This window comes from Canis lupus, chromosome 15, assembly GCF_003254725.2.
Source record: "Canis lupus dingo isolate Sandy chromosome 15, ASM325472v2, whole genome shotgun sequence".
Taxonomy (NCBI): Eukaryota; Metazoa; Chordata; class Mammalia; order Carnivora; family Canidae; genus Canis; species Canis lupus.
Genome location: NC_064257.1, coordinates 52490284 through 52506722, shown reverse-complemented (window position 1 = coordinate 52506722; position 16439 = coordinate 52490284). Strand labels below are relative to the sequence as shown.

At 40.0% G+C, this 16439-nt stretch overlaps 1 protein-coding gene across 7 annotated transcripts in view; it reads right to left on the bottom strand.

Annotated features, from left to right (window-relative positions):
• The window catches only part of RBM46 (RNA binding motif protein 46), a 49743-nt gene extending 33432 nt beyond the window's left edge, over positions 1 to 16311 (bottom strand). For 5 of the 7 annotated variants that reach the window (XM_025439174.3, XM_025439177.3, XM_025439176.2 and 2 more), the window contains exons 1-2: positions 16154 to 16311; positions 2057 to 2218 (exon numbers count right to left, since the gene is read on the bottom strand). In XM_025439174.3, coding sequence (XP_025294959.1) covers positions 2057 to 2207 — 151 coding nt within the window. In that variant the 5' untranslated portion in view covers positions 2208 to 2218; positions 16154 to 16311. Of the gene's footprint in view, positions 1 to 2056; positions 2219 to 4042; positions 4163 to 15765; positions 15900 to 16153 lie in introns of those variants that run through there. The other 2 variants (XM_049094347.1, XM_025439175.3) reach the window with 2 other exon arrangements.
• Positions 16312 to 16439: the final 128 nt, after the last annotated feature.

Here is a 16439-nt window from a genome sequence, read left to right as displayed (position 1 = left end):
ATCTGAAAATTTGTATGTAACCACAAAAGACCCCAATTAGCCAAGGCAATCTTGAAAAAGGAAAAAAAGCTGGAAGTATCATGATTCTGGACTTCAAGCTATATTACAAAGCTGGAGTCATCAAGACAGTATGGTACTGGCACAAAAAGATACATAGCCCAATGGAACAGAAAACCCAAAAATGGACCCACAACTGTATGTTCAACTAATTTTTGACAAAGCAGGAAAGAATATCCAATGGAAAAAAAGTCTCTTCAGCAAATGATATTGGGAAAACAAAATGTTAGACGACAACATTCCGAAGAATAAAATTGGACTACTTCCTTATACCACACATAAAAATAAATTCAAAATGTATGAAAGACCTAAGTGGGAGACAGAAAAACATCAAAATCCTAGAAGTGAATACAGGCAGCAAACTCTTTGATCTCAACCATAGGAACTTTTTTTTTTTTTAAGATTTATTTATTTAGGGAAAGAGCACACATATGCATGCAAGCCTGAGTGGGGGGAGGGACAGAGGGAAAAGGAAAAAGAACTTCAATCAGACTCCACACTGAACAGAGAGCCCGACATGAGGCTCAATCTCATGACCTTGAGATCACGACCTGAGCTAAATCAAAAGTTAGATGCCTAACCAACTGAGTCCCTGAAGCACCCCACTATAGCAACTTCTTACTAGACACATCTCTGGAGGCAAGGAAAACAAAAGCAAAAATGAACTATTGGGATTTCATCAAAATAAAAAGCTTCTGCACAGTGAAGGAAACAATCAATGAAAGTAAAAGGCTGCCTACAGAATGGGAGAAGATATTTAAATAACATCTAATAACGGATTAGTATCCAAAATCTATAAAGAACTTATCAAATTTGGCACCCAAAAAAACAAATAATCCAGTTAAGAAATGGGCAAAAGATATGAATAGACATTTTTCCAAAGAAGACATCCAGATGGCCAAAAGACATGTGAAAAAATGCTCCCCATCACTTATCACCAGGGAAATACAAATCAAAACTACAATACACACCTGTCAGAATGGCTGAAATTAACAACACAAGAAAAAACAAATGATGGCAAAGATGCCAAGAAAATGGAACCCTCTGATACTGTTCATGGGAATGTAAACTGGTGCAGCCACTCTAGAAAACAGGAAGTTCCTTAAAAAGTTAAAAATAGAACTACCCTATAACCCAGCAGTTGCACTACTGGATACACAGGATAAAAAAAAAAAATACTGATTTGAAGGGGCGCATACACCCCAATGTTTACAGTAGCATTTATCAACAAGAGCCAAATTATGGAAAGAGCCTAAATGTCCATCAATTGATGAATGGATAAAGATGTAGTACACACACACACACACACACACAATACGGGATATTACTCAGTCATCAAAAAGAATGAAATTTTGCCATTTGCAATAACATGGATGGAGCGAGGGTATACTATGATGCTAAGTGAAATAAATCAGTCAGAAAAATACAAATACCATATGATTTCATTCATATGTGGAATTTAAGAAACAAAACAGAGGAATATAGAGGAAGGGGGAAAAAAGAGAGGGAAGCAAACCATAAGAAACTCTTAACTACAGAGAACAAACTGAGGGTTGCTAGAGCCAGGGAGTACAGGGGTCATTACCTGGTGGTAGGTATTAAGGAGGGCCCTTGCTGCATTGAGCACTGGGTATTATATGTAAGTGATGAATCGCTGAATTCTAATCCTGAAACCAATATTACACTATATGTTAACCAACTAGAATTTAGTAAAAATTTGGGGGAAAAAACCTGCAAACCCAACTTCCTTCTCAACTATTTCTTAAATCAAGAGCAGAGATGAAAAAAAAATAAAAGAATCAAACATGCATAATATACACAATCTACCTCTTTTCTCTCACAACAGTAAAAACGATTGCTAAGGTCTCACAACAGTAAAAACGATTGCTAAGATCTTAAAGCAGTTATGAGGAAAGAACTATTGTTCGGCATACTTATGGATATGTATACCTAATGTACATTAAAGATTCAACTTTTTTGAACATAAATAAATCCACACCTGGAGGAGGACCACCAAATTTTCTTTGCCCATTCTCTTGAACCATGTTGTAACCAGTCTTTTCCATCAAAGCAAGTAATGCTGCTTCATTCTGAATACCGGTTCTGACTTTACTGCATCCATTTGTTCCATCTATGTTTTCTTCATTCATGGTTGCAGTTCCTAAAACAATATTCAAAAATAATGTTTATGACATGAAGCCACAGAGCTCTGTGAAGGATTTCTTTGGGTTGCAAGGAACCAAAAACATTTGTGGATGCTACATTTGGTGATCACTACAGTCCTGCCCACTAGGTTCTCCACAAATGGAAGCTAGAAATTTCATTTAATGTCACTGATCAATCAAGCAGTACCTTTAGAAAGTCTAAGCTACAAGAAAGGGAGGCAAAAGTAAAAAAGAGAAAAGAACAAAAAAAAAAAAGAAAAAGAAAAAAAGAATAAGTGAAAAGGAATTAGCAAAGAAAAAAAGCAAAAGAAGTAACAAAATAAATATACTGCCATTAATGAATATGACCACTGCTGATCGATACAGCCAAAATTTAAGTTTTTTATCATATAGGCCAATTGGATTTTACTGTGCCTTACATTTTTCGGATAAATGTAGCCTAATGCCAGTATAGCTCACGTTGTCAACAATCTTTAAGAGCTCCACTAGTTATCAGAAATTGAACAGATGCTCGGAGTTGGAGTAAGTAAAGAGAACTTCAAACCAGCCCCTGTTCCTAAAAGCAGCTACTAGAGAAAGCAGGGATCACATTCTCTGAGCAGAAACAGGAACTACTGTGATTTTCAACTAGCAGCAGCTTAAGAAAATTACCTAAGGGGTTCATGGGTGGCTTAGTAGGTTAAGCATCTGACTCTTGATTTCAGCTCTGGTCATAACCTCAGGGTTGTGAGATTAAGTCCGTGTCAGGCTCCATGCTCAGAACAAAGTCTGCTTGAGATTCTCTCACCCTCTCCCTCTGCCCCTCCTGTTCAAGCTCTCTCATTCTCTCAAAAATAAATATTTTTAAAAATTACATCAATGGGTAAGCAGGAGCTAGGGAGAACGTGAGATCTGTGTTGACCACTGTATATAAAAATGTTTTTAATTTTTTTAAATGAACTTAATTACCATATCTGTAAGTCATCAGAAAAATCACATTGATCCTACAGATTAATACTGTGATTTATTCCATTTCTTAATTTTATATCTCCCTTATTTGGTTTTATCATGAACAAATAACAAAAATCAAAATCCATAGTATAGGAAATGTACTGGGAAAACCATTTTGGCTTTCAATAGAACTTTCCTAAATGGAAACCAAGTCACTGTAGCACACCATTTTAAAAAGTATGAAATATTCAGCCAGAGCACCTCAGTCTGACTTAGCTCTGCCACTTTCTAGCTATGCAAACCTGGTGGCTCAGTCGGTTAAGGGTCTGATTCTTGATTTCAGCTCAGGTCATGACCTCAGGGTCCTGAGATCTAACCCTGCATTGGGCCCTGCATTCAGCAAGGAGACTGCTTGGGATTCTCTCCTAATTCCTCTGCCCATCCCTCCACCCCTGCTAGTGCTCTCTCAAAAAAAAAAAAAAAAAAAAAAGAGAGAGAATTAAGATAATCTATAGGCATACTGAATTCAACATACCCAAAACTGGAATATCATTTTATCTTCCAAACCTGTTTATGTTTCCTGTCATCAATTCATGCATTCAACAAGGGCACAACAAACATACTCCCTCCCCTCCAAACTTTCACAACCAGAAACTCATGAGTTAACCCAGAGTATTCCTTTGATTCACAGCTAATCATTCACAAAGATCTGCATATTTTACCACTGAATATATCGTGAAATCAATCTTCATAGCCTGTTCTCAAATATTACCAGAATTAGTACTAGTTTCCAGATTTTAGTCTTGTGCCCTTTGAACAAAATCTCCATGATGCTATCAAGGTGATATAAAATATGTATATCAGGCAGCCCGGGTGGCTCAGTGGTTTACCGCCGCCTTCAGCTCAGGGCTTGATCCTGGAGACCTGAGATCCAGTCCCACGTCAGGCTCCCTGCACGGAGCTTGCTTCTCCCTCTGTCTGTATCTCTGCCTCTCTCTCTCTCTATGTCTCTAATGAATAAATAAATAAAATCTTTAAAAAAATAAAATAAAATAAGTATATCATCTTAAGCTTTGACTACAAATCAAAACTAAAGAGAAAAAATTAGCACATTTACATTTTAATCTTAAAATCAAGTAGGCCATTCTAAAAAAATAAAAAAGCCTCGAAGGAAAATATTGCTATATTATTTTCACTAAATATTAACTATTATTTTGGAAGGCAAAAAAAAAAACAAAATCAAGACTGAAAATTATAAACAGGGAAAAATGATCTGCAACACACACATTTAAGGCTAATTTAAAATAAAGAAGAACAGCATGGTGTCACAATTAAGAGCCAATTCAAGTATCCAAATAATTGCTTTTATGCAAGTCCTGTTCTCCCCCTTAATAGCTCTGACTTTGGGCAAGTTTGGCTTCAGTTTACTTGTCCCTAAGAAATGGATAATAATAGTTTCTACCTCACAGGGTTGCTGCCAGGATTAAGCATAAAGGACTTAAAAAACAGTATTTTGCATATAACAATGCAAATGTATTTACTATCTAATTAATACACAATAAATAAAACTAACTTCTAATAAAATTTTGTCCAATAAATTAGTAAAATAATAAGAAAAGCACAAACTGCAAACCAGGGATTGCAAACTCAGATTCATTCACTTGTTCAACAAATGTTTGTTGAGCACCAACTGTATGTGAGTACTATTCCTTATGTCTGGGCTACATCAGTAAAAGACCAAAATTCCTCCCTGGAATAGCTTGTTCGCCAGTGGCAGAAAACAAATGCTAATAAAAGTAATAAGGAAGTAATATATGTTAAAAGGTAATTGTGTGGGCAGCCCCGGTGGCCCAGCGGTTTAGTGCTGCCTTCAGCCCAGGGTGTGATCCTGGAGACCTGGGATCAAGTCCCACATCAGGCTCGGAAAAAAAAAAAAAAAAAAAAAAGGTAATTGTGTGTAGGAGGGAGTATAGGGTATATAGAAGGGATCGACAGAAGACAGGGTACAATTTTAAATAGGATAACTAGTACTGACCTCAATGAGAAAACATTTGAGCAAAGAATTAAGAAATGTATCCATCTAGTTATTTGGGAAGAGCCTTCCGCACAAATAGAAAAATGAAGACAAAGGTACAAGGTAGAAGTGTGCATGGCACACAAAAGGTACAGCAAAGTGACTGGTATGGTAAAGCCAGCGGGGGGGGGGGGGGGGGGGGGGGATGGGTATTTCGGAATAAGAATAGTAGGAGATGGCCAGCCCAGATGGCTCAGCAGTTTAGCACCGTCTTCAGCCCAGGATGTGATCCTGGAGACCTGGGATCCAGTCCCGCGTCGGGCTCCCTGCGTGGAGCCTGCTTCTCCCTCTGCCTGTGTCTCTCATGAATAAATAAATAAAATCTAAAAAAAAAAAAAGGAATAGTAGGAGATGAGATCAGAGAGGTAACAAGCTGTCACATGACACAGACCTTAAGTCACAGACACAGATACAGACCAAAATTCAGGTAATGAAGGACTTTAGCTTTTTTTTTTTTTAATTTACTTATTTATTCATGAGAGAGAGAGGCAGAGACATGGGCAAAGGGAGAAGCAGGTTCCCTGCAGGGAGCCTGATGCAGAACTCGATCCAAGAACCCCGGGGTCACAACCTGAGCCAAAGGCAGATGCTCAATCACTGGCCAAAGGCAGATGCTCAACCACTGAGCCACCCAGGTGCCCCTAGCTTTTATTCTGAGTTTAAATGAGGAGCCACCATAGATTCCTAAACACAGAATATGATCTTGCCTTTTTAAAGTCAAAAAGAAGTGGGGTGCCTGACTGGCTCAGCGAGTAGAGCATTTGACTCTTGATCTCAGGGTTCAAGTGTGTTCAAGCCCCATATTAGGTGTAGAGTTTACTTAAAAATCAAATCTTCAACAACAACAACAACAAAAAGAACAAAGGAGGAAGCAGGGAGACCAATGAGTAAACTAGGACTAAAACTCCGGTGAGAGAGGATGGTAGCATGGATGAGAGAGAGGCTGGTGAAAGGAAAAAGATAAAAAGAAGTAGTTTCTGATATGAGATATATTTTGAAAATATAGCCAACAGAATTCACCAATACACTAGATACGGATCATGAAATGAATAGAGAAGTCAAGGATAAGACCAAAGTACTGGTCCAAGCAATGAGAAGCCAAATGATGAGAAAGAACAGATTTTAGGGGTAAAATCAAAGTTCAGTTTTGGACATAAGTTTTTGTATCCACTGAATGACTAACTCAAATGCCTACAAGGCCCTGGGAAGAAATGTTAAATGAGCAGAAAGGCCAAGGACAAGACTCTAAGAAGTGCTAAGCACCATCTTGAAAGGGCAGTGACTACTCAATTCTAGCAAACTATTAGCATGATCAAATCTAGTTTACACAGTTATGCCGCCAAATTTTCCAACTTTTCAGGAAGGAAGCTGTAAATCTGATTCTAATGTGAAATCTCAATTTTTAAAATTTGAGAACCAAAGAACTACATTTCCCTACTAAACCTGCAAAACTGGTAGGAAAGCAAATTGGTGCAGCTGCCATGAAAAACAGTACGGAGGTTTCTCAAAAAATTAAAAATAGAATTACCAGATGATCCAGTAATTCCACTACTGGGTATTTACCCAAAGAATAGGAGAATGCTAATTTAAAAAGATATATGTGGGATCCCTGGGTGGCGCAGCGGTTTGGCGCCTGCCTTTGGCCCAGGGCGCGATCCTGGAGACCTGGGATCGAATCCCACCTCAGGCTCCCAGTGCATGGAGCCTGCTTCTCCCTCTGCCTGTGTCTCTGCCTCTCTCTCTGTGTGTGTGTGTGACTATCATAAATAAAAAATAAAATAAATAAATAAATAAATAAATAAATAAATAAATAAATAAATAAATAAAAAGATATATGTGCTCCTATGTTCATTGCAGCATTATTTACAATAACCAAGCTATGGAAGTAACCTTAAGTATCCACTGATAAACAGATGGATAAAGATGTGACATAATCCAAACAGTGGAATACTAGTCAGCCATAAAAAAGAAACTGTGCCATTTGTGACAACATGGATGAACCTATAAGGGCATTATGCTAAGCAAAATAAGTCAATCAGAGAAAGACAAATACCGTATGATTGCACTCACATGTAGAATTTAAGAAACAAAGCCAAATGGACAAAAAACAAGAGACAAAACAGAGATGCCAAAACAGTCTTAAATACAGAGAACAAAATGGTGGCTGCCAGAAGGGAGGTGGGTAGGGTGGTAGGTTAAACAGATGAAAGGAAATTAAGAGTATACTTATACTCTCTACTGAAAACATAGAGAATTGTTGAATCACTATATTGTACACGTGAAACTAACATAACACTGTATATTTTAATACAAAAATTAAGTAGAATATTGCAAAGCTACATAAACATCATCTTATTTACATGTGCAGATACTCAAAGGCATTAAGATGGCATGACTAGAGAGTAATACAGTAGAAAATCATGTTCAAATTTAGTCCTGTGTATATATACATTAGTTCTAAATTCCAATTCAAAACTTAATAGCGAGTCAAATTCTCACAATTCAGTTCAATTCTCTACACATTTATTAACTGTTTTCTATGTCTGAGTCACTTTACTGGACTTTAGTCATACTGATCACCTTGAGGAGTAGAACTACAGTCATTTTGTGCAAGGGATAGAGTATGCCTTTATATATCTTTCTACTCAGAACTGTACTCAGAAAGGACTGCCACAGAAGGTAACTTCCTGTCAAGTAGAAGTATTCAAACATTAGCTAAACATGCTATAGAGATTCAAGCAAAGAGTACACTGCTGGACCATGTGGTTTTGGCCATTCCTTAGAAAATCTGGTATGGACTTAAAGCACAGATGATGGCTTAAAAGAATTTATAATCCAGGATATAGTATACCATCATCCAATTAGGTGACTTCTATGTGTTAAGCCTGCATTTTCGAGAGCAATATCTCTATTCCTTGAAAGTAGAGTAGTGGGTAGTCAAGAAAACTAAAATAAACCAAACAAAAAACTGAAAATTAATTCATATGTAAAAATAGTAACAAATATTATACAACAGACCAAATAAAACACCGACAGATTTTCTATGGTTTTAATTCTGGGCTGCTTAAGGGCAGAGATCCCATTTTCCTTGAATACTTTCCCTATTATCCACTACAGTGTTTGGTACATGGTAGGTACTCAATAATTATTTGTTGGATGAAGAGTCTAGCAGAAAATTCAGAAAAATCCTTACCAGGACTTCATATACTGTTAACAGGGACGTATTAAACTGGAATTATCTTTTTAGAGGGAAATTTGGCAATATTTATCAAAATCTAAGATGTTTATAAACTTATTTAGCAATTCAATTACTAAAAAATTAAGCTAGATATAGTTGCACAAGTACCCAAAAATAAATGCACAAGAATGTGGACTGAAACAATGTATGTAAAAGCAAAAATCCGGGTGTGGGGGGGGGACACCTGGGTGGCTCAGTTCCTTAAGTGTCTGCCTTCTGCTCAGGTCCTGTCCTAGGATCCATCCCATCCGGCTCTTTGCTCACCATCTGCTTCTCCCTCTCCTTCTGCATGCTCTTTCTCTTTCTCACTCTTGCTCTCTCTCAATAAATAAAATCTTAGAAAAAAGAAGACAAAAATCTAGAAAATATCTACTTGTCTACAAATAGAGTACTTACTCAAAAATTACGGTATAACTACATGATGAAGTATTATGCAACTGTTAGAGAATGTCAGATTTGCATGAGCTAATACGGAAAAATACTCAAGAAATAGATGAGAAAAAGCATGTTGGAGAGCAGTACGTTTACTGGTTTACCAGCTGAATGTTTTGTTTAAATATATTAATATATATATTCACATGTCTATATAAGCATACAAAAATTTTAGAAAAATTTTATAAGAAACTTTAACAATCATTATCACTGTTAAGTAGGAATGAGGAATCAAAGTACCTTAACTTCTCACTTTTCTGTGACTGTCAAGAATATCTTCTACTTGTATTAAAATCAAGAAGCCCTTTCAGGGGTTTCCCACTGTTCCTTAAATATAAAGTCTAAACTCCTTAAAAAGCCATAGGGGCACCTGAGTGGCACAGTGGATTAAGCACCTGACTTTTGGTTTCAGCTCAGGTCTGATCTCAGGGTCTTGAGATCAAGTGCCCAGTCAGACTCTGCCCACAGTGAGGAGTCTGCTTGGGTCTCTCTCTCTCTCCCTCTGCTCCTCCCCACTGTGCTCTCTCTCTCTCACAGACTGAAATAAATAAATATTTATAAATAAATAAATAAATAAAATAATAAATAAAATAAAATAAAATGTCCTAAAGGTCCCTTCATAATCTGGCCCAGCCTGTCTCTCCAACTTCATTTCTTACTATATGGCAACAACAGTACTTACGTATTTGCAATTTGTCAAATGTGCCAAGTTCCCACATATCAGCCTTTGTGTAGCTTGTTCCCAGTCCTTTCTCACTCTCTTTGCCTTTCCCACTCCTAACATCCTCCAGGGAAACCACCCCCTGACCCTCCCATCTCTGCTAAATTGGGGATTCCTCTGTGTGTGCTACTGTCACAGACCATCTCAGAGGGCTGCTCTGTCAATCCCTTCCACCTCCTTCTCTCCTAAATTCTGCCAGATATTAAGAAGGGTCTAGTCTTTTATTTCCAAAACTCTACCACCACGTACACTCCCTGCTATGCGATTATTCTTCAGGAAACGAGGCAGAAAAAGAGGACCACCGTGATTTAACTAGAAATAATGGACTTGGGTGAGAGAAGACCTGAGTTCTGGGCTTAGTCAAGAGATCTTTGACGAATTACTTTACAGTTTTTACCTTTACTTTGCAACTCTGTGAAATTCCATTTAATGCTTATTTCTGCATTCTTTCGTTTAGCACCTTGTATACCTTGCACAATGACAGTCACTGTTTATACATGATTTCATTTAGTACTTAAAATACTCCTGTGAGGTACATATGATCTTATTCCATTTCAAAAATAAACTGAGACTAAGATAAAGTTACAGTACTAGCAAATTGGTGGAGTAGATACTCCAATCAGAGACCTGTCTGCCTAGATATTGGGCTCCTAACAGCCCACTTTAGATTACCTTCATTTTAGATATTTAATAATCTGAGATCTCCAAAAAGTGATGTGATTTGCCTAAAATCATATAAATTACAAAACCAGGACCCGAATCCAGATTTTTTTCACATCAATAGTTTTTTTAACATAATTATAAAAATTATTAAATTACGCATGCCTCCTTTGAAAAACTACAGCATGATTTTAAAAAAACAAAACAAAAACGAAAACAAAAAAAAAAACGTATTAAACTTAGAAGGAAAAAAGTTAATTAAAAAAACTTTTGGAAAAACTCTAATAAAATAATTTCAGATTTATTAGAGACCTTAAAATTCATCTTATTCAATACCACCTGATGTTTGCATCTCCTTTACAATATTGGTGTGCAAAGCAGTCACCTATTTTATTCTTGAATTCTTACAAGAAAATCACTATTCTCTGACTTTGGTTAACTCTTTAAGAAAGTTCTTCCTTATACTGGATTATAATTTCTTCCCTTGTAACTTGTACATAGAGATCCTCCTATTATCCTTCTAGCCAAAGTGAACATACACCTCTTTCATAGAATTGCATTTGAAAAGTGATTCTCCTCTTCTTCAAGCCAAACATTACCAGTTCCTTAAACCCAACTTTTCCTAAAATGATGTCCCTTAACATATTATTCCAGGAGCTATTAATAGACCTCAAAAATAACCAAATACATCTGAGAATCACTAGACCTCTCCCTTAAGAGTATCACAATGAACATCAGCCTATTTAAGGCCGTGAAAAGTTTTAGTTACAAAAAACCTTGCAGCCTTAACTCCTGTCTCTCAAACATTAATTGTACTTTATATGATAGTTTCATGTTCCCTCACTATCCCGTCTTTTTGTCCCTTAAAAGCATGGTGGCCAAAATTACAGAGAGAGATATCAATGTTCTACATAGCTGCATGACATTGATGGTTCAAATCAAACATACTGTCAACAAAATACCCAAATCTTCTTTAGCCTATGTCGAAGTAACTGGATTTTAAAGTCATACTGAATTTCATCCTATTAGATTCAACCAACAAGCTCTTCCTAACCTTCCCTCTAATCTTTTACCCACTTGTGTCCCATCTATGAAATGTCCTAACTTAACCTCCTTTTCCAAGGCGTAGCTTTTTTTAAGAGAAGGAAACAGATACAGGAGGGCAGAGGGAGAGAGAGAATCCTAAGTAGGCTCCATACCCAGCCCCGCACCTGATGCACTCGATCTCACAACCCCAAGATATGACCTGAGCTGCCTGCAATCCAGAGTCAAGACACTTAACCCACTGACCCACCCAGGTGCCCCCAAGACATAACTTTCTTATTTTCATGCTTAATTGAGAGCAATTTTTCCAAATATAATTAGAAAATATTTTTAAATTGCCCTAGTTGGACCAGTGAATAGTACTAATTCTACATTGTCTTTTTAAATAGTTAACATTCTGTCATCCTTGTAATGAGACAAATTATCCACCCATTATGGGTCCTGATAATTCATTTTAGAAATGCATTTACATATGAAGAACAAGTACGTGTGATATTCTAAAGAAACTTAAAAAAATAATAATAAAGCTACCTTTCTCCGTTTAAGATTGTTTTTACCAGGTTTTGATACTATACCATCATTGAAGATTTTCTACTAAGAGAATATTAGAATTGCAAGTGGACCTTGGACCACTTCCAATTTTACATTTAGAAAACCAACAGCAAATAAAGTAGAGACCTGCTTAAGGTCACAACGCTAGTAACTGACAAACCTGTGCCTCAAACCATCAGACATTTATAAACTCTGGCCCTGGGATCCCTGGGTGGCGCAGCGGTTTGGCGCCTGCCTTTGGCCCAGGGCGCGATCCTGGAGATCCGGGATCGAATCCCACATCGGGCTCCCGGTTCATGGAGCCTGCTTCTCCCTCTGCCTATGTCTCTGCCTCTCTCTCTCTGTGACTATCATAAATAAATAAAAATTTAAAAAAAATAAAAATAAAAAAAAAATAAACTCTGGCCCTCTCCCATAATTTAGTCCAGAGGGACCTTAAGAGTCTAAACATCCCAGAGGACACATTACCGGCCCATTACACTAAAAACATCATGTTGATACAGTGTGGAGACTAGGAAAGTGTGAGATTTATATTTTTTAAACACGCTACTAGTTTAATATGCCACCTTACGTACACTATTTACTGCCATAAAAACAATTGATAAATATACCTTCTGCTTCTATTTTACCTGAAATGTAGAATTTAATTAATACACAGGAGTTTTTTGTTTTTCTGTAACTGATAGCTTACTCTGAATGGCTGATTTGTGCAATCCAACCCACCCCTGCAATTACTTACAGACATCTATTTTGGGCCAATTCATGTCTCTAAAGTTGTATTTTTAAAGATATTAACATATTATCCACCGTGTCAAGATGAAGTTGGTTAGTCCCCACATTAAGACTCTCTTTAATAGACAATGACTAGAAACATATGCTAGACTTACTACACTTAAAGAAATCTCAATCAAAATATTTTAAAAACTTAAAATTACAAAAGTATAAGACACACAGGAGAGTCACCAATCTCACCCTATGTTTTTTGTCTCACTCTCTCTTTAGAAAGGTGTTTTATCTTAGAGCCTCAACAAAAGTAACATATACACATATCTAATTCAAAAATCTAAAAATATCTAACCTTAATAGTATATCTAGCAAAATACATTTCTAAAAAAGCCAGAATTCAAGAACCTCAACCAGAGAATTAAAAATCAAATCTAAAACAGGTATACAGTTATTTTTATTCTAAAATATTCCAGAATCAATCTGAGAATTACCAAAATTCCAAGAAAGCATAGCAGTCTTATATGACAAAACTGACATGCCAACTGAAACTTGTAGGCTCAATTAGTTCTTGCTGATCCAAGGAATCTGAGTAAGGGAAGGAGGACCCAGAGCAAGAGAACGACATGAACAAACAAACAAACCAAAGTGGGGACAGGACGGCAGATTAAGAGTTGCTATATCACATATAAACTCTAGTTTTCAAGATAGATCTTTTTTCCTAAACTTTGGACTTTCAAAGATTCCTTTCCAGCTCAGTTTCAAAAGTAAAACTGAAGAAACATTAAAGAAAAAAGTCCTCTAAGCTATGAAGTAGAAGGCCAAGATGGCACAGCCAATCACAGGATAGATATCCACGGAACAATTTGAATCAAGACTTTTTTTTTTTTAAAGGACTTTAGCTTTAAATGCTAACTATATCTTCACTAATTTTAAGTACTTTAATAAGCTGACAAAATATAAACTTTCAAATTCATACTTCCTTTTAAAATAGAAAATATAGTAATAAAAAATTACTAGTACAATTTTAGCAAAATATACGTGAAAATTAATCACTTTAAGGAATTTGTCAGCTGTGTTGAAACCTAAACTGAAACTTCATCTTATGAATTACTGTTAAAATTTATGAAGATGAACATTTTAAATTTCACTATAATTTTTTAAAGTGAATGCAATAATTAAAACATTTATTTTTAAGATATCAAAATGTTTTAATAGAAAGCACATTAGATCTATATGGCATTCCTTAAATTACATGGGATTATATTCCTGATCTGTTGATCCAATTGTTATGGAGTATGATACACTGAGACCATGGTTGCCAAATCAATGGAGACGTTTCGGCGGCAACTCATTTTAGTGACAGACTGCACTATTTCCCACACGGTTGGAAAATGAGAAGGATTACTAAAAGTGTAGAGATATGGAAGCCTAACATTATTTCAAAATAAAAAGGTATAGATGGAACAGTTCAATTCCACTTTAAATGATTTTTATTAAAAAAATGCAGACACGTTTTTATTCCTAGAAGTCAAATATAATAATATATGAAAAGTGTTGGTACTGGGTGTTTCACGACTTTTAGCAATACTGTGGAGGGCAGTATTGTTTTTTATTATATAATTAACAATAAAGTCTTTAAATCCTGTGTCGAACACAAAATTCTCTGAATCTAGGATAAAGATACCCACAACCAAAATTCTTGAACGCTCTGACACAATACACTGCTTTCCTCACATTAGGTCTTCTATAAGCTTTCATCCAAAGTGTTACAATTTCAACAGAGATTGTATTTTCTTCCCTCATTTTTGTTTTACCAAGGACCGGATAGTAAAATGAAGACACAACTCAGCATTCATATCCAGGTCTGGTCAGATTCTACGGCAACCATTCGATTTGTGTTCGCAAACGCCCTGTCTGCCTTCCTAACCAAAATGACAACATCGAAACTATGGCGCTTTATTTCAGTCCATAAATTCGGCATATTCCTATTAAGAATTGCTAAGTCCTTCTGCACCCAGCAACACACAAGCCTACATTTCAGATGTTGACATGTACTAGGATCGTTGGCCATACCGTTCAAGTCCAACACTCCGCCCTCTAAAGAGAACACTCGGGGATCCCAGGTGGCTCAGCGGTTAGCGCCGCCTTCGGCCCAGGGCGTGATCCTGGAGTCCCGGGATCGAGTCCCGCATCGGGCTCCCCGCGTGGAGCCTGCTTCTCCCTCTGCCTGGGTCTCTGCCTCTCTATCTCTTGTCTTACATAAATGAATTTTTTTTTTAAAAAAAAAAATCTTAAAACATAATAATAAAGTGACCATTCGCGGTTAAGGCCGTGCCTTAAACAGAAACCGGGGCGCCGCCAGCCCTGAGCAGGTGCCGCGCCAACCACCATCTCCAGGTCTGGGATGGCCTCTGGGCGCAAACAAGCACAAGTTTTTAAAAAGAGACTTTTCCACGTGTACCCTGGAAAGCAGAAAAATCATTACAGCCGAGGGGCTTTGGCTCTGAACGTCTCCGAGGGGAAGCTGGTGCAACCGCTCAACTATACACCGCAGTGGTTCCCGAAAACATCCTATTATTTCCTTCCTTCCTTCCCAATAAGCAGAAGTCTACCGACACGTGGACGGGGCCCTCCAGAGGGCACGGGCCCTGGTGCGCGGCACGTCCTGCTCCCGGACACCGGGCGGCCCGCTCCGCAGAGGCGCCGAGCCTGCGGGCTCCTCCCGACACTGCCCGGTCCACGCTGGCGCGGCGCGGCTCGGCTCGGCTCGGCATCGTCGCGGATCGTGAAGGCTGCGAGCCGTCGGCCAAGAAGGCAGAGCAGGGAGCTCAAACCACACTAACTCCACAGAGGAGGAACCCGGTGCCCCGAACAACGGGTCCTGGCTTCCGGGGACCCCAGGCTCCCACCGATGCCACCACGACGGAGTCCCGGGTCTCCGGCCTCGGGGGTCAGACTTCACCGAGTGTGGTCACAACGAGCAAGGCCTCGGCGCGCAGCGATGCCGCGGCCCCACGCCGCCCCCGGTCGCGGCCCCGCGGCCCCGCCCGGCGCCGGGCCCCACTCGCCCGGGGAGCCAACAGGCAGGCGGACGCAGGCGCGGAGGCCAGCTCGAGGCTCGCCCGCCGCCGGCACCCAGGGACAAGGCGCGGTCGCCAAACCTCACCCAGCAGTCAGACGCCCCGACGTCGTCCACGGCCGCCGGAGGGGACGCGCGGCGCGACAACGGCCGGACGCCCCGGGCGCGCGCTCCACGGGCGGCGTTGGGGGAACCGGGAGGCAGCGGGCGGGAAGCGGCCGGAAGGCGGCGGGCAGAGCGGAAATGGGGCAGCGCGGGGGCAGGGCGGGGCGGGGCGGCGGGAGGAGCCCAGGGCCGCGAGCACGCGGCGCCCAGGCTGCGGCGGCGGCCGTCGGGCCGAGGCCGCCCTCGCCCTCGGGGCCGCGACACCGCCGCCCCCCGCGGGGCCCTGCGGCCGGGGGCAGGCGCTCCAGCCCTTCCCGGCGGTGACCGGCGGCCCCCGGCAGTGCCCCCGCTGTCCCCATCCCCTCCTCACCCCTTCGGGTCTTCAAATGTTGGTCCTAAATCTCTGGGACCAACGACCACAAACCGCCGCCACCGATTCGGGGACCAGTCGGTCGGAGCGGGGGTGGGGGGAGGGTGAGGGGGGGCCGCCGCCGCGGAGGAGGGGAGCCCGCGGGGAGGAGCTCGCGTCGTCCTCACGCCTAGGCCGGCCTCCCGGCAGCCGCCGCGCGCAGCGGCCGAGGCGGCCCCACGAGGAGCGGAGCCCCGGCCAATCAGCGGCCAGCTCCTCCCCGGGGGGGCGGGGTCAGAGCGGGGAG